This window comes from Belonocnema kinseyi, chromosome 9 (assembly GCF_010883055.1).
Source record: "Belonocnema kinseyi isolate 2016_QV_RU_SX_M_011 chromosome 9, B_treatae_v1, whole genome shotgun sequence".
Lineage (NCBI taxonomy): Eukaryota > Metazoa > Arthropoda > Insecta > Hymenoptera > Cynipidae > Belonocnema > Belonocnema kinseyi.
This window is the reverse complement of record NC_046665.1, coordinates 25,533,556-25,559,884: the sequence shown is the minus strand read 5'-3', so window position 1 is coordinate 25,559,884 and position 26,329 is coordinate 25,533,556. Positions and strand designations below refer to the sequence as shown.

Below are 26,329 nucleotides of genomic sequence, written 5' to 3'. Positions count from 1 at the left end.
CCCCCCCCCCCCAAAGCGAACTTATTTTTGCCTCCCGACAATAATCTCTTCGAACGGTCTTGAACTCTAAAAACACGAGATCGAGGCAGCCACAGAGGGGACACAACGACAGGGAGCAAGTTTCTCTTGCTCTGAAAAGTGGAGACAGACTTTAAAACAGTATAATTTAAAAGGTTTCTTACGAAGCAATTTTCACAAATATTTAAAATGAATTCAACTCTTTAAATAAACTATTTTTACTATAACTTTACCGTAATTTCATAAGCAAAAACCTTTTCTTTTATAGATATACCTATCCTTTTTATCTTTATTGTGTTGGAGTTTTATTTTGTATTGGCAAATCCTTGTTTACAAGGAATTTTGAGCTTGAAATTAAAATTCTCGTTATCGACATAAAGTATTATTGTCAAACACAGTAAATTTGATTAAAAGGTGCAGGAAATCCAAATATCATAAACAGTATGCAATTAATTAAATGTATTTTAGTTCCAAAATCTAAACTAATTATAAAACAAAATGAGGACAAATTCCAAATTTTTCCAGATAATTAAAATGATCTAGGAATGTATAGAAAGGACCCTAAAAGATTGCAAATAACTGAATTAAGAAGATATATTATAATAATATTTACACATATATAATGTAACATAATATGATATATTATAATATAATATAATACTCATTATTATAATATAATAACAATTGTGATCATAATATTTCCTTAATCCAACTTATACACAATATATGAAAAGTAGGTGCACTTTTAGGAAATGTATTTCAAATCTTGAATAAAATAAAAATTCTTTTTTTATGTTTCAGGTAAATACAACTAATTACAGACAAGCATATTGATAACTTATGATAAACACATATATTAATATTCAACTGTTCACTTCTAATTACGATTATCTGATTTCTACTTTATTTTAGTAGATCTGGCTAGACCATGGGAATTAAAGCATAATAGAAAAAAGCTAGGTCCACTGACAAATTTGTCCAAGGAACTAATGTAAGAGGCTATAGGGTAGACTGAACTATCTAGCAGTTTGAAAATTCTAAATATAAAATAGAATACCTAGAAAATATTATGAAAAGAAATCTATAGCTTTGAAAAAATGTATTCCTTCTTCCTAAAATATTGACAGACTCACTTGGAATTTTTGAAACCAGCTTTAGTGGTCTGAGGACTCTGAAGGAACGTAGCATTCGCAGGTCGACGTCCACTTTCGTTTCAGCGAACACAGTCATCGACCTGATGCACAGATTATGCTAGAATCTATGTTTCAATGTAACCTTTCCTATTCATTAAGTTAGAGTCTTTTGTTAATGAAGAACGTTTATTAATATTCGATAATTCCTGTTCATATTTCTATGTCATAACAAAAAATGGCAAAACTTAAAAATTTTAGCTATTTTTAACTTTCTCTAAAATTTCAATTGAATATAAGTAATATTCAAGTCAGAATATCTAGATCTTCTTCTAAAAAAAACTTCAGACTGAATTCAAAAAAAGTAATCCATTCTTTATCAATTATTAATTAAATCTCCTTTCTTTATTGATTATTAATTAAATTTCTGTTACATGCAGTTTTGATGAAATTTGAATTATGAAAGAATGATAAATGGCGTTTCGTTTAAATTAATGTTAGGTTATCTTCTTATTGCAAAGAATAAAAATATGTCGGATAGTGAATCGGAAAAATAAATATTATCTCAAAAACAGAAAAAATCCAGATGACTGGAAAAGGGAGAATCTGTTAATAGAAAGGTGCATTACAAAGTACTGGACCAGGTATCGACGCAATCTATCTAAGGCTTAGATTAGCTACCGTAAGGCATTCGATAACACGAACCACGAGCTGGTTGTCAAGCTCTTTGAGTAGCTGGAGATGCATCCAAGAATATTGAGATGTATAAAACAGCTTATGCTCTTATGGCGGACAAGATTTATTGTCATATCTGACAAAAAATAGGTGACTACCAGCTATGTCACATATAAGACGGCGAGTCTTCCAAGGAGACTCTCTTAGTCTGATACTTTTCTGGATCTCCATCTGGCCTCTATCTATTGTGCTCTATCTAATGGGTTTGCGTCACGGTCAGGATGATCATTTCATAGGTGGAAGTGTAATTCAACGCCTTGATAATGAAGAGACATATGCATATATTGGAATAACATAAACGATGTGTAAAAACGGCCCTTCAAAACGGTCCGAATTATATGGGAAGAATAAGATCCACGTGAACAATATTCTGGCCGTTTCTATACAGCTCTACATGTTTGGGGCAGTAAAATAGAACGTCGATGACCTGAAGCAACTTCAACGAAGCACACGCACAATGATGATAATCCGTCGCAGACATCATTCCTAGAGCTTCCGTACTTTTAATATACTTCCCTCGAGAAAAAGGGGCTAGAGGTTTGCTGACCTTGGAATATCATCATGGAAAAACGGTTCTGGTTTCCACTAGAACGATATGCGGACATTAGTAACGTTAAGGTAAAGAATGAAAGACCAAAAAAACTACAGCACCTTGAAAGAAATTTTGGTCGTGCTTTACTAGAGTTCAGACATGTTGAACCAACACAAAGGCATTTTCGGCCAAAGATGTACATCACAAGGGATCTAAATGTACTAATAGAACACCTGGAAAACATTGTTTTATTTAAGCATTTAAAAGCAACATTAACTGCGTTAAAGGTGCAAACTTTTGTGTATTATGCAGTTTTAGCAGCCGTTAGAAAGTTTGCCCATACATTTAAGCAAAGTAAGGAGGTTATTGGATCGATCAACTCAATAGAAGAAAAAAAATAGTACCAGAAAAAACGCCATGTTACTCAAATCATCCACCTTCGGAACATCGAAACATTAGAACTATCCATATTGGATGAGATAATAGACTTCCAATGGTAGAGACTTGATGTTCTTACTGGTAGACTGCGCCGATACAAGAAGAGTAGTACAAGAAGGCAGCAAATTCAAAACTTTCAGGCAGATGAAAGAAAGATCTAAAGAGAACAGTGTGTAAAACAAAAGAACCAGCAAGTCACCGAAGTCCATCAATTGGAAGACACGACTAACTACTGGTCGACTGTTTAAGGCACAACAACCAGAAGCAATTTACGCGCTGCGTGGCTCCAACTAGAGAAATAGAGCCTCCTGATATTAAATATTGAGATGCTTCGCGGTTTTAAAAAGGGCAAGAAAATGAAAATCTCCAGGTCCTGATATGGTGTCCAATTTCTAGTGTAAGTACCTGAAGAGCGTGCATCCTGCATGGGCAAGGTGTTTTTAGAAGATCATCGAAAACTCAGATCTGATCTTAGACCTTATGTTCAAAAGTACTACGTATATGTTGCCTGAAAAACCAGATACGCAAGATCTATCTGAATTTCGACTGATAGCCGGTCTCCCAACAATTTATAAATGCATTGCAGCTATCAGTGCAGATAAGGTATATTTTCAATGCGACATGAATGACATTATTACAGAAAGAAAAACAAGGATGTTGTAAAGACTCGCCTGGCAATGAAGGTCTAGTTACCATAGACGTTGTTGTCACAATACAAGCACAAAAATCACATGATCAATACGCATTACGACAAGTACTTTTCAAGGAAACTCATACATTCATGTACTCCGGTCACTTTGGGCGTGAACACCTCAGATACGAAAAATAGTTTTAAAAAACGTTTAAACTGCATGTCAATGTGTTTTTATTTCTGCGCCGATTACATGCTTAGCGGTTATTATGCGAAAATCTGGTGAGAAACTGGCATCGTCGTTCATTTGCCGAAAAACACCGAAATTATGCGCTTCGAGTAGATAGGTCAACTTTGAGAAGCTCCGGTAAGATCAAATTTTCCTAAAGAATTTCGAATTTTTTTGATTTATTCTTCAAAGCCTTAAGAACTTACATCTTTTTTAAAAAAATACAATATTTTATAAACGTGACTATAAAGTACTTCACAAGAAAAAAATTATCTTCAGTACTACTGCACCTAGGATAACGAACAAAATTGAAAAAATTATATTAATTTTCTGTTAATTCAGCCATATAAAAACGTTTGATTAATAATTTCGGAGTAGAAACATCTGCTTCATTGAATTATAACAATACATTCAAAGAGCCGGATGTGCTTTAAAGCACAGTAACACGCAGCCTCTGGATCCCTAGTTCTACTAGCAATGATATGAAGTGCTTTGCATTGTTCTTAATGATGATATTTTTTAAAGTAAATTTTTTCTGCTTAACTTAGCAAATGATTAGTTATTAACCATTTTTGTTTTTAAAATACTTGAAGATTGTGCTCTCTATGCGCGTACTAAATGCCCCTTCATCAAAGAAAAAACTGGGTACAATTTCCAATAACTTGTTATAGATTTTACAGAAAATCGTATATGATTTGAAAACTTTGTATATGATTTAGAGAAGTTTCTTAATTATAGCGAGAAAATTCTAGTAAATAAAATATAAATAACTCCTTTTTTCATATGCATACAATTCTTTAAAATTAGTACATTATTTTTCTTATCAACAAAATATGTCTCACCACGTGTACAATTATCCGACATCGTACTTTTAATATTTTTTTACCATTTAGAAGCATAAGAAATATATTTTCAGCTTAGTTGAACATGGAACTACTTTTATACACATGAAAAAATTGTTCATTAAAATTTACCCAATTAGTTCGGTAAATGGAGGGCATTACTGCATTCAGACCAAGTTGACAATTATTTTAAGATTTAATACAAAACAGAACTGATATGTATTAGTTTATATACGTATTATCTTATTTTCACACCAGCATATCATAAAATAACGCAAAGCAATGTAAATTTTTATTAAATGAATGACATAAAGTTTATTTTTGTGTGATATTAACGATTGACCCAAAAGAAAGTATAGATTGCGGATTTTTTGACAGATTTCTACTTTTATTAGAAGAGGATTTACACAACAGAAAGGTAAAATGAGAATCGCTAGGGACGCCAACATTGTCAGGGCTGAAGTTTGAAGCCAAGCCCCCCGCAAAAATGTCAACATTAAATAAATCCTGTTAATAGTTTTATATAAATATAACTTGTAAGTTCTTACTGCTTATTTTTCAAAATTTTTAATATTAAAAAATAAATAATTTAGTTTTAAGGTTATACAATTTTTAATAAAAAAAATTATCCACTGTTTTTATTCTAATTGTTAAGTTAGCCGTGATGTTCATTCGTTGGCGATGGAACGCGTTAAACTTAGATTAGATGGTTCGAAACCCATCACAGCGTTTTTGATTTTTAAAAGCATTAATATCATTAAAAAAGTGCGACTTATTGTATCTAATTTATTGTAATTTAATGTCATTGTTAAAGATAAATTGTTTTTATAAACAAACAATATACTTATGAATTTCATGATATGTGTAAGCATGTGTGTAGTAGTGGATGACCTTCTGCTAATTCTGTATCTAACTGGGAATGGATCTACTGGGATGTAGAATTCACATATTTAGAGCGGTACATTTTTTTTTCTTTGATTAAAACTGTACTTAATAGTTCGATTCATTTTATCTAACTGGTTGGTAATCTAATTCTCATTTCATGCAACTATAAGGTAATCTTTATTATCTAGTTGTATTATTTCTTACTCCTCCGTTTATGGAACTAAGTTATGTAAAATTTAACACACAAATATTTTCGGTGTATTGATAATTTTAGTTAAAAACACCTTTTTTTGTTAAAAATAAAATTTTTTAAATTTTGTTGCTGTTCTAAATTACCTTTTTTAACTAAAATTTAAAAAATTTCATTTCAGGTTGACCATTTATCTTCTTTCGTTGAAAATGTATCTACTGCGTTTTCTTGGAAATTTAATTACTAGGCTGAAATTCATTTGAAAATTTAAGATTTGGTTAAAAATTCTTGTATTTTTGTTTCCTTTGATAGACATTGAATCTACTTGATTAAAAATGCATCTGTTTCATTGAAAATTTTACTATGTTGGTGCAAATTGATCTACATTGTTGAAAATTTGTCTTTTGTTTGTACAAAATTTATCTTTTTGTTTGCGAATGCAGCTATAGGGATAAAAATTTATTTCTTTGTTTAAAGATTCATTATTAAAGGTGAAAATCAATTTCTTTGCTCATAAATATAAATCTTTTGTAGAGAAATCGCTTTTTTTGTTGTGGGATAATAATCTTACAACAATCCTTTGGAGTTCTTCGTGCTAAACTTATTTTTAAAATAATATAATATCTAAGAGTCTAAGTCTACAGTCTAATTGCAAAATTTCGAAAATGTCTTTTTTGGGTTTTTTAAATTGCGCAATAATATGCGCAATTTAGGTTTCATATTAACCGTGTGATTAATGGCGGGCGCAGTGCGAGTGCGCCCAAAGTCATCACGACCCTGCGTTCAGAAGCCCGCTGAGTGACAAATGGAAGAGGCGGTACTATCGCTTACACAAAGGAGCCTTTGCATTTTAGTTTACCTACTTCAGTCTTTCAAATATTCATTATTTGTTTTTAACATTTTTTTATATAATCTACTTATATTGTGTTAATACTTTTCCTTTTTTAAACATTAAAAACCTTGGCTCATTGTCGTAGATGCAGTAGTACTGATGATAATTTTTTTTCTTGTAAACGAATTTATAGTCACGTTTATGAAAATACATTTTTTATTAAAGATATAAGTTCTTAAGGCTTTGAAGAATAAACAAAAAAATTTCGAAATTTTGTACGTAATTTTGACAATACAGAAGCTTCTAATAATTGGTCTATCTACTCAAAGTTCGTAATTTTTGTGTTTTTCGGAAAATAAACGTTAACCGTTTTTTACCAAACTTTTGCACAATAATCGCTAAACATGTAATTTAAACAGAAATAAAAACACATTGACATGATTTTTACAGGTTTCTTTTACCATTTTTCGTCTCTGACATATTCACGCCCAAAGCGACCGGTCTACATAAAAAAATCAGAGAGTCCATCAGGGTTCACAAGAAGGCAGTCTTTGACTTTCTTAACTGCCATTTGCAGTCTAGAGACTAGGTCAAACATCCCCAATAAATTTTCGTCGAATTTGTCCTGAGACTGGTCCGTAGTCCTTTGTGGTAAATTAAAGTTTAAAAGGACAAAATGAAATATATTGTGCATTCGAGTAGAAGAAAATCAGACCCATCCGTGTGAACAATAAAAAAAAGACGTAATCGTAACGACCGTAACCCTTCTCAGGATTCCTGGAAACCGAAGAAAAAAATTACCCTGTCCTAGATCATCAGGAAGAAGGCGACTAAAAGCCTGTGGTGTGGCAGATGGTAGTTGTAAGAAAGCATCCAGAGTCGACTGATGTCACCTTTAACGCCTGCGATCCCCTAGAACGAATCAGAGCGATAAAAGACAACTCCAAACTGCATCATGCTAATGTTTTTACCAGTGTTGGGTACGTTACTTTCTTCTAGCAACTAGTAACATTTATGTTACTTAGCAAAAAAGGTAACCAATCACAGTTACATTTAATAAAATTCAAATTAAGTAATAGACATATGACTCGGAATATCCTGCTCATCGTATCACATTACGACCAGGTTTTGTTTTTCTGCATTGCTTGGCAGAATCGTTAAAGTTATTTGTTTAATTAGCTTTGCTTAACAAATAATTTTTCTAAAGCTTTGCTTTACAAATAATTTTTCAAATGAAATTTCAAATTACAATCACAGCTCACACATTTAAATCTAGCAAATAAATTCAATACACGAAATACACTTTGCTTGGTTGGCACCATAAAAAATCCGCCGCCTTCTATATCTTTTTAATTCATGACCCATAAAACTCTCTCAATAGAATATATATATATATATACAAAAAACACGAAGTAACTTTAAAATAACTAAAATAATAGTTAAAAGATACAGCAAATTCTTAAGTACACTACGTTACAAGTTCCTTTTAAAAATAGTAACAAAGTTACCCTAAAAAGTACCAATGACTTTACATTTAGTAACTGAGTTACATGTAATAAGCTACTACCCTACTCTGTTTTGCACCTATGCTTACTTAGTCCGTGGCTGATGATTATAGTGTGTTCTCGCTCTCCTACATTACAATTGTAGTTTCTCTTTTGCCCGCTAGGCAGCACACGTATTCAGAGTCCAAAAACTGATCGGCGACCCCCACTCCTTGCATCCCCGTCAGTTTCATTTTTCTTTCGTGTGCGCGAGCAGGCGCATGTGTTTTTGAGTCTAATCGGCATTCTTAATGAAAATTTGGCGAAAACTGTGCTTATGAAGATGAAAAAAGCAAATACAACGATAAGGAGGAGGATCTCGATAAGGTCTTAAGGAAGCTGAACGACTGACTAAAAAAGTCGACAAGATTCGGGGAGACAAAGTAAAGGAGGTAAACAACGTCGGCGATGGCTATGTCAGTAAGACGCCTAGTAGCGAAAACAACCTTCCAAACGGACAAGACAAGACCGTCGACGACGGAAGCAAGTCGTCAAGGAAGACAAAAGCGACGACGCAGGAAAGTCAAGCGTCAACGGAGGATTTTCATAGATTATTGAAGGGGGAGATTAATCGCAAGTCTTCTGAATAGACGGTTTTAAACTTGCTTGCTAGACGGCAAGACAAAAACCAAAATGCATGTTCATTCTTGTTCAGTGATAAGAGGAGAACAGCCCTCGTGCGTCCGTGTTTTCTGTGCGACAAAACAAGGACAGACACAAAGGCCCGCGCTTGTTATGTTTCAAAACAAGGGAAAACGCATAGACAATGAAGGATTTCGCCATCCTATCTATATAATCTATCTGGATGACATTTTATGTATCGAAGAGAGGCAAGAGCAATGTATGAAAAATGCAAACGAAACAATCAGAGTTTCATAAATGCTAGGGTTTCGTGTCAATTACGGAAAGTCAAATCTAGTTCCAACGACGAGAAGTAAATTTCTGGGGTTTATTATAGACACGGAAAAATACGCTATCGAACTTCCAAGCGAAAAAAGAATTAGTATAGCTCAGCTAGTCGACACATTTCTATCTAGAAAAACATGTACAATTAAAGAATTCTCTCAGTTAATTGGAAAATAGTTTGCGTGCTGTCCAGCAGTAGATTATGCTTGTCCATACACAAAACTACTAGAAAATGAGAAATTGTTTCAACTGATTATTAGCGATAATTGTTATAACAAAACAATGGAAATCTCGGACACTGTAAAAACAAAGTTTTTATGATGGAAAAATAATATAAAAAATAGCATTCACTATATCAAAGGGGTTCATTTGATATGACTATTTACACCGACGTATCGACTAGCGATTGGGGCGCTCCTAATGGAGATAGAAAAATTTACGGTTTTTGGTATTTAGAGGAACAACAACTTCATATAAACTACCTAGAATTATTAACGATTAAGATGGCTTTACAACAATTGGCTTCAGATGTAAGAAACGCGCAAATATTATTAAGGGCAGATAACACTACAGCTTTAGCTTCTGTTAACAAAATGGGCGGCATTAGAATTGACAGATTCAGTAATTTAGCCAGAAATATTTGGTAATGGGCAGAATGAAGGAGAATTATATTATGAGCAGCATATAGTCCCTCAAAAGAAAATATAATAGCTGACAGACTATCGAGAATAAAAAATCTTGACACAGAATGGGAGCTCAACAACAAACATTTATCAACACATAGTTGATAGGTTGGGCCAGCCTCGCATTGATTTATTCGCCACGTATAATAACACCAAGTGTGACAAATTCGCATCATGGCAACCAGAAAGTAGAGTTACCTTTGTTGACGCTTTCACAATAGAATTGTCAAATCTTTTCTTCTACGCTTTTCCGCCTTTCTCCTTGATTTTACGAACCCTCGGCAAAATCAAACGAGAAAAGGCATGCGGAATACTTGTAGTACCATACTGGAAAAATCAGCCTTGGTTTTCACTAGTTGAAAGCCTCATATTAGGGAAACCAGTAATATTAGAACCGAACCCTGACTTATTACTTTCCCCATGCAGGTTGAAGGGACATCCGAGGTCAGATCACCTTAGTTTAATTACAAGAAAAGTATCAGGGATGCAAATATAGAAAGAAATGTTCCAGAGGAAGCTGCGGATATAGTCTTAGCTTCTCTGAGTGAATCTGCGTCGAAGCAATACAGAAGTGCACTGAAACAATGGCACAACTTTACACTTTAGAAAAAGATAGATTCTTTTAAGTATCAAATCAGAGACTTTTCTACGTTTTCTTATGGAACTTTATAATAACGGGACATCCTATAGAACGTTGAATTCTTGTAAAGTGCTATATAATTAATAACCGGAAATGAAATTGGTGAGCATCCCAGTATTAGTAGGTTTATGAAAGGTGTGCATAAATTGAGGCCTTCGAGGCCAAAATATTTAACCACATGGGATGTCTCCGTAGTATTCAAAGCTGGTCGTTATCAACCCTGTTTACAGCTTCCGAAATTTACAGAAAAACCAAAGTTATGCATTGCGTTAACGATATTAGAATATATAAAGGTAACAAAAATTTACAAAAAAGACTGCAATCAACTATTTGTGTCGATAAAAAAAACCTCTTCATGCAGTAAGTACGTCAACAATCAGTAAATGGGTAAAAAACTTTTTAAGCCGAAGCGGCATTGAAACAACGAAATTTACAGGGCACTCCACACGTCACGCCTCTATCTCAGCAGTGTCTGTCAAAGGGATAGATTTTAACATAGTTAGGAGAACTGCTGGATGGTCCGAAAGATCACAGGTGTTCGCAAAATTTTATCAGAGACCTATAATAAAAACTGGTTGTGAGTTTGCAATTGATGTACTAAATGCAAAAATTGATAAATAAAATAAAAAATAAATATAATAAGCTAAATTAGATTAGAAAAATGTAATATTTTTCAGCTTACTCTGAAAAACTATACTTGTAATGTAGGAGAGCGAGGAGGCAACATAATTGAACGATCAAACGAACTTACCAAATTAAGTTCGATCGAAATTATATGAAGTCCTCGCTCGAATACATTACAAACGGATGGGGATGCAAGGAGTGGGGTCGCCAATCAATTTTTGGACTCTGAATACGTGTGCTGCCTGACGGACAGAAGAGGAACTACAATTGTAATGTATTCGAGCGAGGAATTCATATAATTTCGATCAAACTTTACTTGGTAAGTTTGTTTAATCGTTCAATTAAAAACCGGGTTCATTTGAGAACAAGTTACAAACAAACAAAATTATAATTTCAAATTGTAATTCGGTAAAATTAAATATGGGACAATAAATTTATTCGGAAAAAGTTCGACATATTAGTTGGCAATTAATATCAATAAAAATTTAAACAAATTTTTTTTCAGTTTAATGATTTTAGGTTAAATAAACATCAGTAAAAATAGAATTTGCGGAATATTCGCGTGAAAAAATATTGAAAAGTGAAAGAATTTTATCTTTGACCTCATACAATGGGATCCCTCTCGGCAATTGATTCCGTTACCTTTCTGATCAAAAATATGTTGTCTTGAGATTCGTCTTGGCTCGTCTTGAGTTCGTCTCCAAGACGATTATGTCTCGCTGGCGGTCTTAAGACGAGAAGTTTTATCGTATGACTCAAACCCAGTCGAGGTGGTTTTGTCTTAAGATGAGAAATTTAAGCCTTGAGAAATAAACATAATGTTTTCTAAAGAAAATTATATTACCAATTCAGGGCTTCAATATTTTCTAGGGTGAAAATTAGAAAAGTTTTTGTTTGTGAATTTTATTGTCCATTATACTCCGAACTCTACAAACTATGGACCCTACTGACAGGGCCAGTCATTTCCAGGAATCAGGTTGCTAGGATCAGACCAAATAGTAGACATCTGCTAGGGATCAAAATTTTGCAACCGACCAAACTTATAATTTCGTAATAAATAATTTGCACCTTCAAAATTCAGAACGTGTCAGTCTCAAGAACTGCAGGCATATTAAATTTTCTGTTAAAACATCAAAACTTTTATTTTCTACAAGTATCTAGTGATCTTTTGACGATAGGAAAAAATTCATAACATTGTTAGATTTGCCATACAAAGAACATGATTAGTGCAACTTAAAAAAATTATGAATAAATAAAAAAAGAAGACGAATGAAGTCTCGTTGGAGGCCAGCGGCAAGACTTACAAAAACGTATTGACTATATCTTTGCTACGTCGTGGATGAAGAATTAGACAAGAAGAATTATTTTTACTCGAGCTATAGTTATTTTGCATGAATAAAATTGGATGATAAATTACTATTTGAGGATTTAAAGAATTAAAAAATGTTGAAAAAATTATTCTCGTGGAGTCGTGAACTCTTAAGTCCGCACAGCTCGGGGCTCTATACGGTTTTTCAAAAGTTCGAAGCACGTATAAAGTAGGTATACAAGGCGGCGCCGTACCTACATATTGAGAGCGCCTCCACTGAAGGAAAAGACGATTTGTTGCGGTACCGAAAAGCACTGCCGCGCTGAAAAGGGATCGGCCCTCGGAAGCGCCGATATCCCAAGTGTGACTCTGTGCACGCCGAGACCGTAGTAACGAAAACCGGTGTTACAAGGTTCTGGTATAGTAGTGTTCCCTAACAAAAGTCAACCATTTTTAATGTTTGAAAAGCGATTCTTCAAAATTCTGCTCTTTTCCATACAAAAATTGCCTACATTTTACTTGATAAAAAAAAAAAATTATTTAAGGTTTCTGCTAGACAATAGCTTTTTCAGTTGTATCATTATTCTACGTTTATATTTCGACGAAAAAAATGTTCATAAGTACATTTCTTTCTTCAAACTGGAAAGTTATAAGAAAAAAAAAGAAGAGAAAAATTATTTTTTCGATCTTAAATGACCCAGCAGAAACCAGAAAGAATATTCTTAAAATAATGTATGATGTGCAAAATCATTTCTTCACAAAAAAAAAGCTTTTAAGTTTTTGTTCCTTTCAAAAAATTCATATGCCAAATTATACTACTTTCTGGCAACAACCCATGTCTATACATGTACCATATGTAACCACTTAAGATATGCCAAAATCATCGAATGACTATATTATAGTATATAATGCTTAGACATTTTTTCTCAAACTTAAGATTATCCATATCTTAACTAATATTGAATTAGACCAGTAGACCGAAAAATTAACATATAAAAATTAATAATTAATTTCCCTGGTCAACAAACCTAACATTAATAATAAAAATATGAATTTGATGTTCAGAAAGAAAAATCTTACAAGTATAAAGAATGACATTGCCATTCAACTTGTAAGGGGGTTGTGAAGAAAATATGCTTGTCTCTCCGTAGCTCAGTTAGTAAGAGCATTAGACCGGAAATTTGAAGGTCCTGGGTTCAAATACCAGCGGAGATAGAGAAATTTTTTCATAATCATAAGATTATCAATATTTCAATTAATATTGATTCACACTAGTAGATAAAAAAATTAACATCTAAAAATGAATAATTAATTCCCTGTTCAAGAAATATAAGATAAATAATAAAAACATATCTTAAATTCTTTACTAGAAAATTCGAAAAAAGTTTGACAGTGTTAAGTGTCATAGAAGTCCTCTTTTTAAGACTTCTCTATCACTTAGTCAAATAAAGTAGTGTATATATATATATATATATATATATCGACGGGTGAGTGGAAGAACGTAGTGTCTGATTTTTGTTTCAAGAGACGTCGTATCTGCCCACGGTTCCAATACATGTCGTATCTAGCTTGTGGTTGAACAGACTTAGTATTTCGCTCGCAGATTAAAAAACCGTCGTATCTCGTTCACTGTTCAGAAGACATCGTACATGGCCCGCTGTTTACGAGGCGTCGTATCTTAGTTGAGATTAGTAACTTATTTGATCGAAAATCTGTACCAGATATCAAATTGGTAATCCTTTAATAAGAGCGCTAATAATAAGGCTTTATTAATGAAAATTATGTGCTTTTTTCTGTGTAATTTTGGATCTGTTCTGTGTTTAAAAAAAGGGTCAATTTACTAACAGTTATACGTGTTTAAATAAAGGTTAAAGTATTAAAAAGATTCGTTTGAAAAGTGTATGTGTTTGTCTTTGTAAAGACACACATACATTTTCACTCACTCAGTTATTTACGAAACCTAACTAATAGTGTTCAGCAGCCTTAACAAAATTGAAATATTATGGAAAAATTACATAAACAAATGTATTCTAAACGTACTTGAAAAAGAGAAAAAATATAGCGTGTACGTCTCGCTGGACTCCGTCATCAGCCACTATGTAAAGTTATAGCCGTAGAGTTTTCAGAAATATATTTTGTATCTCATTTTGGCAGATGTTCTTCATTTTCAATGCATTAATTCATTTAAAATAATTATTTACAAATATTTTATAAGTTATTTTTTAAATAAAGTATATTGTGTCGTTTTATTGGTCATTTGATACAGGCTGAACAATTATACATTTGTGAGATACGTTCCTTAAACTGCGAACGAGATACGACGCCTCGTAAACAGCGGGCGATATACGACCTGTTCTGAACAGCGAACGAGATACGTTTTTTCAACCGCGAGAAAGGCACGACGTCTCTTGGGCGGTCAACGAAGTACGACATCTTTTGAATCTGCGAGCGAAATAATACTTCTGTACAACCACAAGCTAGATACGACATGTATTGGAACTGTAGCGAGATACGTCGTCTCTTGAAACAAAAATCAGACACTACGTTCTTCCACTCACCCGTCGATGTTAATAATTCACCTGAATATTCAAATAGACTTAAGTTCATGGAACAAAATTCTTGGTAAAAAACAAAATATATGCATTTCATATTTCATCTAGAAAAGCAATATATTTGAGCAATAAACAATCCCCTGATATCAACAGCGTCAGACTGTACGATTCAGGAATCCTATTCAAAAAATTTATTTTGACTTCCAGCTTCATTTATATTAAAACGAATTTTAAGATGAAGTATAAAGATTAAAAAATGGAATAATATTGACTTTAAGCTAATATGAGATGTTTATTTCGTTTTAAAGATTCTTTTCCCGTTTGATGCCGACCCTTTAGTAACAAATTATCTATAAAGAATCCAAAATAAATTTAATGAATTATAAAGTATAGTACAAAAGTAAATAAATATTTTTTCGTGAGGTCTTCTTATCCGAACAGACCATTTTATTATTTCTTTGCCTAATTGAACTTGTGCTGCGCTCAAAAAAATAGATTGTAAGACCTATTATTGGTAACAATGTTTTTAAAAATCTGATCAAATGATGACAATGAATGGTAAGTGGATTCGAAGATGGGAGATAAAAAGATAAGGAGGTAAAAAAATGCTTACCCGGTTACCACTACGAAAAAATCCATGATGTTCCAGATGTTACGAAGATAGGAGCCGCGATGCAGGACGAAACCGAGGGCGAGAATCTTGAGGCTCGCCTCCACACAGAAGATTCCAAGAAAATAGATCTCCGTGGACTCTAGCTTCTGCGCGAGGACAGTCTTGTCGTGGCTGGGGAGATGTTCCTCGAGGGCGAGCACTACGCAGTTAGCGATAATGGTGAGAAGGACAGCGTACTCAAAGGGAGGCCACTCGATTATAAAGCGAGTGTGCTTCCTTATGCAATTATCTTCGCTTAGAATGAAGAGCGAAGAAGGGCCTTTATTACCGCCGGCCCCGCCCGCTCCACTACCTTGATCCCGACCTGGTGCCATGACTTCCACACGAGATACCTGAAAAAACCGTACATTTATCAATGTTAGATGTTATTCATAAATTTTTCAATCCAGCCCATTTATTATCTGAATTAAACCTATTTGAGAAAGTGACAATGTTCTGAAAACTTCGAAACGTTCTTAGAAAAATAGATTCCATAGAATTCTATAAAATTCTAGAGAATTCCAGAATATGCTTGAAAAGTGAAAGTATTTTTAGAGAATTCTCAATGAAATACAAAAATATTCCACAAGATTTCATAATAGTAATTTATGATACAAGGACCTTAAACCAAATAAAAAGTGCCTAATAGTGTCTCTCATGTGGTGTGCAGACAATGCCACTGTGTGACGATAGTGTGAATCGCTGAGCGGCCAATAAAGTGTAATACAGCTGTTCTTTTCTTGCCAAACGGATTAGCCACATGATAGTAAAAACTCTAGGTGGTGGCGAACGCCCAGCTCGCAGTGTTTAGACACATGTGGCAGGTGAAAAATTATGAAATTGTAAAACTGCAGACCAAAGTTCAGCTCCTAATAACTTTGGGCACTCCTACGGCGCACGACTGTCGTTTCCCACGCTTTGCGCTCGAAAATATAATTATTTTGCGCTTTGTGATCCATCAATGTATATTACACTTTATAACATGGATTGATATCACAACATACGTTTTCCATAAACTTAATTTGTTCATTTTCAATGTTATTTCTTACGATTTAAACCAAAAATATGCATCCTAGCTTGAAGCGGTTCTGAGAAAATGTGTAGATACAATTAAGGCGAAAAATGTTGTTTAATAAAAAGTTATTGTAACTTGCGCCGTTTTACCACAAAGTTCATTTTTTATTTCTAATGTATTCTTATAACAAAAATTTTTAACAAATGTATAGATCTTTTTCGGGTCTACAATTTTTCTTTATAATTTCTTTCGTACCTGGTGTAATTTTTCCGAAAATTTAAATGGTTAATTTTTGATATTATTTTTCAAGATTAAGATGAAAACTGCGCAATTCTATCAGAAAATTATAATTAAGAAATGTATAGCTCTTTTTTGGGTAAGAACAATTATTATAAATTTATTTTTTGTCGTATCTTGCATATTTTGACCGCAAAATGGACTTTTTTTGTGCGATCAAAATTTGAATTTTCGATTTTTCAAAAAACTTCAAAAAGTTGTTATGTTAACCTTCTAGGGTGCTCAAAAATCAGCATTTTATTCTTGACTTTTTTTATATCGTGCGTTGTTTGGCTTCGAATTTTTATTTTCGGTTTTTTTTAAGTTTTTAATTGCTATAACTCTAGTAATTTTTGTATGAAAAAAATTTATTAGGAAAAATTTTCATCTCTATGAGTACTACGTATAACCGCACAGAGAATTTTTAAATCTTTAAAAAAGTGGTCTCAAAATTGTTGAAAATGATCTAACTTTTTGAATAATGAACTTGATCTTGAGCTTAAGACACTAAAAACGTACACCAAAGGCCAATCTAATCTGTCAATTCTTTCGAAATTTATCGTTTTAACAGACGAAAATATCTCTGACAAAAATAGGCAAGTATATATTTCCAAGTGACAGTATAAGGTCTGGACTTTCTATGATACGAGACCGAAAAACCAATAAACAATGTATAATGAATGTTAATTTGATTTAAATTTTATTTTTAATTTATAAAAAATAAAAAATTATTTGAATGATTCTGTATACACATAAATCTTCATAATATTATTTGCCGCTATTCTCATGGGAAAATTTTCAGTAATTGCCAAGATCGAACTCGGAAAATGCCACATACAATTGTCCATAATCAAATACATCTCTACGAAGATCTACTCCGATATTATCGCAAGTTTATACTTGACTTTTATTAATAGTCATTGCGAATGCCAGTTTGATTGGAAATTGTCGTCGCTTAAAAGTCAATGTGAAATTATCTATAAAGACAAGTTCCCCTGCCTTATCACCTTTTAAAATTCGACATCGTAGGAGATTATTTGCAAACGTATACTATTACATAGACCTTCGTTTATAGAAAGATTATGCATCAGCATAACAATACAATTGTTTATTGATCGTAATTCATTAGAAGGAAGGGCCGGTGAATTCAACGTATTCAAGTATTCTGGGAGTTTCGCATCATTTATATGTCTATTATCACAATTTTCAACACTATCTACACCTCCATACATTTGTTCTGTGATATTTTCCAATAGCTCTAGCTACACAATTCTCTGGGGATATTAAGGAATTCTCATTGTCATTTAAAATACCATCTCCAAAAGACAATAAGTACTTTGCAAATTCTACTTCCTGTGGCAAAGCACGCATATTTTTTGTTAGTAAAGATACAGAGAAATCTTTCCAAAATGAACTGAATTTAATCGATAAGTTTACTAATTCACTGCGAGTTGAATGAGTTTAACAGGCAGTAATTGCCTAAAATCTCCGCCAAGAATTATAATTTTTCCAGCAAATGGTAAATCAACATTCTTGAAGTCACGTAATCTTCGATCTACTAATTTTATAGCATGCCTTGGGACCATTGGAGCTTTGTCACAAATAAAAATATCTACTTCTCGTAAATTTTGCGATTATTATGGCTAATGATACGGAATTTTGAAGTTGTTGTAGATTTCTAATGTAGAGAGAATTATTGCGAATTGAACAGAGTTTCAAGAGGATTTAAGAACTTTCAAACATTTTAAACCATTTTTTGTGAATTCGTCTATAAATACGACAGATTGTGGGCAGAAACCACCGACTCTGTAATAAATTGGGAAAGTTCACTGTCGGTTAAGGAACTTCGTGAAACCTCACTTTATCTCAGCCTATCCACTGATGGGAATTACATGGCAATGAAATGGCGCCTGGTGAGGTTCCAACCACATTGCCTTCACATGCATCAGTCGTGGGGAGAGAATGAGGAGTGGGACTTGTCTGCCGAGATAGAGAGACTAGGGGTTTCGCGTTTCACAAATATAGAAACCCTATTAGGTACTCTCGACGTCCCTTCGATGACGTCGCATGCACAAAACCTGTTTTCCCCCATCGGGTATGATATTCGCCTGGTTACAGAGCCTCTATGCGCACATACTACAAGCGCCGGCAGTGTGAAATTTGCAAGAAATTTAGAGAGTGTCGTTACGTTTTCTCCTTTTACATTCGAGACCCCTTTATATATACCGGCCAGTTGTTTGACCATGACCCCTTACGCCTTTCAAGGCATAGTTCAATCCACCGAACCACGGTTGTCTGTCTATATTTATTTTTATTGGTTTAATTTTTAATATTTGTTTATTTGTTTATATTTATTGTCTACAGCAACCCTACGTAACACTAACCCATTTTTAGATTTCTTCTCACCGACTGGTAACCCCTTCCACATAGACAGTGTTCCACACGGTCGTCTAGATAACCCTCTTTTCACACAAAAGTCAACCCTTCACTCAGTGAGCGGTTTGCCTACGGGCTTGGGAGAAAGAAGTACGGATGATATTCATTCGATCGTGAGGAAGTGGAATATTAGTTATAATGGAAAACGCGATAGTAGTGCGGAGGAATTTCTTACCCAAATTGAAGGATGTAAAAGAGATAGTTCCTTGTCTGATAGGAATCTTCTCAGAGCGCTACCATTTTTGTGAAAACCGCTTGTCCAACATTGATACAGGTTCCATAGAGATAAATGGGATTCTTAGTAACGATTCAGCATCGATTTAAGCGCAGATATGGCGGGATGAGCTTTCGAATGCGAGTCAGTCCCTCCACCTATGGAATATAGTATTTTACCTGAATTTGCCTACCGTAATAACGCCGGAAATTCGGAAGGGGTGACTGCTACTCAGAATGAGCCAACTACCTCAGATTTAGCTTATAATGGGACAAATGGAAATAGTTCAAACAACAAAAAAAGCGAGGAGGCAAAGGGCGTGGTAAAAACAACGGTAAAAAAATAAAGATCGATCATTTGTTACCCCCCAATAATAATTATTCCAACATTACTCCAAGTATTGCATGTGCTGTAGTCGGTCCTCCCGACATTTAAAAATGTCATGTACCACAAGCGTTTGTTACACCTCCCAGTTTAAGCACTTTTTCGCCTTATTTTAATTATGGGTTTTATCCCGGCTTTCCTCAGACACAAATGCTGCAGCTAATTTCGGTTATACTCCATTAGGTACCCATGCTGTTGAAGCAACGAGTTTATCGACTGCTGCGGTGAGCCCAAATGTTAGAAGTGCGAATCCTCAAGTGTCAGCCCCCTTACTGTGCACTACCGCTGATGGCACTGCAAGAGGGGAGCGCGGCTTCTGTTGAAATTTCAACCAGCAAGGACACCTTTTCTGTGCTTGCTCTGTACCTAAAAAGGTTTTCTGCCACAGGTGTGGCCAACCCGGCGAAATTTCTACGAACTGTAGCAGATGTTTGGGATCCAGGCCGGGAAACGAATAGGGGTAGGTGACTCTAGGGTCCAAAAATTTTCCCCTTTCGTTGTTAAGGCTCCTCATATTTTTGTAGATCAGGTCAATACGGTACTTATTGAGCGACACCAGTTTATCACTGTTGGTGTCGATGGTATCATGTACCCTAACGGGATGATCGAGGAAACTGCCGGGCAAGCCATTTTACCCCTTAAGTTTTTAGGTTTAATAAAATGTTTACCGATACGGTTTGCACCAACTTTCGATTTGGAAGTTTTGTTTTGTCACGATTTTGCAGAATTATTTGATTTCGATGTTAGATTTAAGTCACGTATTTGGAGAATAGGTAACGGTATTTGGCGAACGTATAGGGGACAGGAGTTAGGTCCAAATGCAAACCTACCACAGGGAATGTTAGATAAATTTGCTGAAAATACCAATATTTCTTCTTCGAATGCAGTCTAGCATTTATATGCTCTCATAAAGGAATTAAAGCCTTCAGAGTCCAGATATTTTAAAGATTTCCCTAAAAGAAAAATTAATCCTATGCCAACTAAGCTCCCTGCTATCCACATAGTGAAACACCATATTCACATTCAGGGAAGTGCTCCCATCAGAGAAGCTTATCGGCGACTTTTTCCCAAGGTTGAAGAATCATTAAGAGAATCCGCCCAAAAGCTTAAAGCTGATGGAATAATAAGTCCTAGAGAAAGCGAATAATGTAACCCTGTGGTAATAAGTAGGGAGCCTGACAGAGATTATAGGCTTTGTATTGACTTTAGGAAACTAAATGAAGTAGCCAGGAAAGATGCATACCCAATGAGAAATATTAGCACAATTCTTAACAAGCTTTCATCCACGCGATATATATCTAAGATTCACCTTAGTTCACTGCTTTCCCAGTACCGGGCAAGGGGCTTTATCATTATAATCCTATGCCATTCGAGTTGCCGGGAGCTCCAGCAACGTTTTAACGATTGTTGGATCGACTGAAAACACCAGAATTTTAGCCACATGCATTTGCATACATGGATGACATTATAGTGGCCAGTGAAACCTTTGAGGGACACATTCGTTGGTTAGAGAAAATCGAGCCAATAACATCTTACCCGGCTTCTACTAGTTTGCGCAAACTTAGACCATTTCTGGTTATGCCCTCGTGGTATAGGCGATTTATCAAAGATTTCGCACGAAAAACCGAACCACTCTATCGACTTTTAAAGAAAAATCGAAGGTTCGAGTGGGAGAAGAACAGGAAAAGGCCTTCTAAGAATTGAAATCCGCATTGATCTCCGCTCCGACGTAAGCCAGACCAGATTTCAGTTTGCCGTTCTGTTTACAAACGAACGCAAGTAGTACAAGATTGAGTAGGGCCCTTAAGCTGCTAAAGTATGATTTCGATATCAAACACAGGAAAGGGGGCCTTTCATCATGTACCAGACACGCTGGTGTCGAATGCGCTATTGGTGAGAAAGGAGATCTATGGTATCTATGGCATGTAAGCTGGTCTTGCTGTTGGTTTTCGAGCCAGGGCGATGAGTGAAGCACACGACACCACGGCGTCTGGACACTTAGGGGTAGATAAAAATGTCCAGTTTCTTTCGTTGCTTTACTATTAGCCTGGAATGTTTAATAATGTTACAAAATACGTACGAGCATGCTAAACCTCTCAGAAAATGAAAGTGGACCAGGCAGGTCCAGTAGGTCTGATGGTCCTGGTTTTTCAGGACATGTTTACTAAATGGATTAAATTCATCTCCCTTTGAAAGGCAGATGCCGCTGATGTAATTTCTAGGCCGCATCAGAATTAGGGATTAAGCATTCGACTACCCGACCGTGTCATGCACAAACTAATCCAATTGAGAGGGTAAATTATGTGTTTAAAACAATGAAATCATCTTTCGTAGAGGGTGATCATCGTAGATGGGATGAACATCTTCCCGATTTCCGTTTTGCATACAATACGGCCGTACAGTTTCACACGCGTGTCGCCAGCGCTCTTAAACTATGGTAAAGAGCGTAGACTGGCAAGAACGTTGAGAATACAGGAGGAGGGAGCCCCCGATATAGTACCGTTATCCGTAGATGAATGAAAATGTAGGATAAACGATTGCCGGCTCTGAGAGACTTAGTCGCACATCACTTGGATATAGCATCCGACTGTCAGACGAAATATCATAATCGCCGTATACGAGATATTCGTTACCAAGTAGGTGATATAGTGTGGCGTAGGGCTCGTACGTTATCGTCGGCTCTAGATTACATTGCGAGGAAGTTGTCTCCAAAATACGCGGGTCCGTTTAAGGTGGTGAAAGTAATATCATCGGTAGTTAATAAACTTCAAGATGAGTCCGGAATAGTTGAAAAAGCTCATATTAAAGATTTAAAATGCTACTGTTCGATTGATCCGAAGCTTGTTAACACTGCTCCTTTTTCCCAGAGAGAAGATGAGGAATAAAATCCAAAAATTCCGCCCAGCGACGGTGCAGTAGCTTCGCAGGCTCCTAGGCCTCCCAGAAAGAAACGGGAAAGACCACGTAGTCCAGGTAGCGTATGAACCCGAAGAGGAAAACGCACAGGTGATCCAACAGGAACCGGAAGCGCAACTGGAACTGGAAGCAAGAGAGAAAGACTTCGTCGAGGAACCCTCGGCATCACAATCGCGCAACGCGTTTGTCAATGTGGTGCAGGGAGACCCCGAAAGCTCAAAACGATCCATTCCGAAATCTCCATCCTGCCTGAAACAAAAGGGGCGGAGGAGGAGGAGGAGGAAGGTCCTCTCTCGAAGCAACCATCTTAGAGAAAAAATAGGTACCTTCCAAAACCTCATCCTAGTTCAAGCCAAGGTTTGAAATCGGGGTTTGTCGTTGGGCATTGGAGGACCACGGCGATTCGGAAAAACATGATCAGAGGGGTAGGGATGCTAGAGGGAGCTCACTATATCCCTTTATTTCAAGGGATTATGAGATACCTTCATTACTCCAGAGGATTGATGCTCAGGTCTCCGGCTTACGTCCTCCTTCCTCGCAAGCTTCTGCCTCGGGAACGGAGCGTTCGCGGATACCATTCTTAGTGCCGAATAAGTGGAGACAATTTGGGAGGCCATCTCCCTCGCCGGGCGCTAGCGTTCAACAGGTTGCGGCCTTATCGGAGTTTTCATAAGCCCCTGTACGGACTTCAGCCTCGCGAGATGACGGTCTCTCAAATTCATTATCCGGACCTGGCTTGTTTCGCGACCCACCTCCTGGGTTTGCTCAGATCTCGCAAGGAAATCTGAGACCGACTCGAAGGTGGTTTGAAAACCAGAAGCCTGAGCTCTGTTCTCCCGCCGTTCATCGGATGCTGCGAAGAAGTCTTTGCCAACCCTTGAGGCCTTGACAAGAACACACCTGCTGATATTGTCATGGGGGGAGGGGGGTCACGATGTCGACCATTTTTGGTGGCAGACGGGAATATTTTGTTTTTATAGTGGAAAATCAGAGGTCAGGATCAATTAATTCCCAAGATGTGCATCAACATGGATGTAAGAATATAGGAGCCCCTATTCTCATAAAAAACAGGGTGCCCATCCTCCGGATCCCGTACCTACGCCACAGCCCTGTCAATTTACCACCATTCCACTTCATTTGGTCAAGCTTACCACAAGTATCCAGCACCTACCAGACTGTGATTGTAGCGGCAAAAGAGGGAAACTGGCGATGGCTGTGGAGGAGAGAGCTCAGTTTCGTGCCGGCCATCGACAAGTTCTAAATTTGTGGAGAAACGACGTCAACTAGACCAAAGGACCGAATCCATTTTGAATTGCCAACGCAGTAAAGAAAGGAAAGACTTCAGATTTCAAGGGGTCAAAGTAGGCGTCCAACTTTCTCCCTTTCAGTGTGTGTTCTCTTTGTTTTCTTATGGATTGAGATTAGACATTTTTGTTGAGAAAATTTGTGTGTAAATTTGGTATGAGAAAAAGTTAACATGTGACTAGGGTGAAGCAGAGCTTCCATTTTTTAGTAATTGTAAGAGTAGAGTAATATAAAGGAATGTTGCTCAAGTTTATTGTAACCTTCTTCGTGTACTAATTGTGTAATAATTATAAGCAGGTTTGTGTTCTTTGAAAGGATTAATTACTGTTATCTTTGTGTCATTGCGGTTGAGGATACAACCTTCGCTCATGAAAAGTAAATGGCGCCATGTCAGCGTGGTTTGGCCTGCGATCCCCCTTCTTTGTTGTAATTAACCTAATGAAAATTTTACTATTAAATTTAATAAATGTCTATTTATACTTATTATCAAATGAAAAAAATGAAATGAGCCTGTAGCTACTTTCGCCCTCACAGAATTCCTCTATCCTGAGCTGGCAAAATTTCTGGCTTATTTTTGTAAAAACCAAGAATAGTAAAGTTTTTCTTTTAAATTATCACTATCCTGGAGTTTGACCATATGTTTTTCTCTTTGAGCGAAACTGAATTGGTGCCTAACGCCCTACTTCATATTTGAGGTGATTGCAATTTTTCTTTTCCTACGTTGTCGCCTAAGGTTTTATAGCGAGTCTTTTTGCATTGTGTCCCACAGTGCCGGAAGAGTCGTTATAATCTTATCAAAATTTTATTAAAAAATCTTAAATATTAAGTGTAATTAAATACTAAAATTTTTAATGTTTCCAAATTTTTAGAAATAATTAAACTAATTTTATATTTACTCAAAATAAGCTTTTTTTAATTGCATACAACTTTTTTCAAGTCAAGACCTTCTAAGCTTCTAATAAATTCTAATAAAAATTATTCAAATTTTTGCTGATTTTCTTTGAAATTCGGCAAAATGGAAAAAATTGCCTTAAAATCTTCCAGATTCTCCATTGCTAATTGTTGGCATTGTTTAAAATGTCATGAAACCTTTTAAAATAATCCCATACGATTATTTTTTCAAAATAAAAAATTATATTAATTATTAATAGAAACCTAAAAGAATTTTTTTAATTTTCGTGAAACCTTACAAAATTGATAGGAATTACGTACCTTATTCTTTTATAACATTATATAACATGGCAAAATGCATGAAATTTCATTCTCTTGACAGCCTGCAAAATTAAGTTTACTTAAAAACTCTTCCTAATAGCCAGTTAGTCACCGAAAACGAATCGTGAAGGCGGGTGGCACGGGTTCGTGCTCGTGCATTTTTGGCTCTACACGAGGTAACAGACCTAGAACGCTGTGATAACCGATTTGTGACGTTTCTAGAACAGTTATAGAACAACAGTTCAATTACACATTTCATGTAACAAATCTGTAACAGAACTAGAACGCCATGACAACAGATCTGTAACATTCCTAGAACAATTTTAGAAGTAAATTACCAATTTTATGTAACAGAACTAAAACGCATTGACAACCATCATCGTCAAATCATCACATCTATTTGTAAAGCTTTGTTTCCCGTTCTTTCAACTCATTTTAATCCTACTGAACCGTATGGCGGCAATGTATGTGACCGCTGCTCCCTCTGCACGCCGCAAACAGATTTAAAAACTGAACTAACGCTCCGTTTTTTCGTATGGGAGTTGAACTACCCTGCATCGAAGGTAGAGCTTCAGGCAGGGACGCGGCGGCCGGTGAATAGTAGAAGTGGCGGGAGAAGAAGAGAGTACGAGTCAAACTGTCGCTCCGCACAGGTTAAACGACTTTTTCTCGAATCCAGAGAAAGATCAGTTAAAGAACTTATAGAATCCATCATAATCCGAAAATTGATTTTTTGCCTAGTAGGTACCTTTTCTCTGATCGCATCACACACACACACACACACACACACACACACACATATCGGCAATTCCATGTCAATAAGACAACCTAAATATCTCGGAAACGGTTTTTTTTTCTCACGAAATTTGGCACAGATTATCCTTAACATGTATACTTTCATCTCAAATTTGTTCAGATACGAGGGTAGTTCAATAAGTCCTTAGAATGAAGTATAAAAACAATTTTTTTTGGGTAAATTTTTTTTTATTTTTCAACATAATCTCCTTGGAGCTCTATACACTTGGTCAATCGCTTTTCAAGCTTTTTTTAATCCTTCAGAAAAGTGCGTTTTCGGAAGTTCCTCAAAATAAGCACTGACAGAGGCAATGACGTCTTCGTTGCCTGGAAATCTCTGTCCACCGAGCCATTTTTTCAAGTTTGGAAATAAGAAAAAGTCACTGGGGGCTAAATCTGGTGAA

The 26,329-nt window shown here is 35.6% G+C and overlaps 1 protein-coding gene across 1 annotated transcript in view; it reads right to left on the bottom strand.

Moving 5' to 3' along the window:
* The window catches only part of LOC117180362 (voltage-dependent calcium channel type A subunit alpha-1), a 617,877-nt gene that overhangs the window by 581,672 nt on the left and 9,876 nt on the right, over positions 1 to 26,329 (bottom strand). The window contains exon 2 of the mRNA XM_033372824.1: positions 15,334 to 15,725. Coding sequence (XP_033228715.1) covers positions 15,334 to 15,725 — 392 coding nt within the window. The remainder of the gene's footprint in view (positions 1 to 15,333; positions 15,726 to 26,329) is intronic.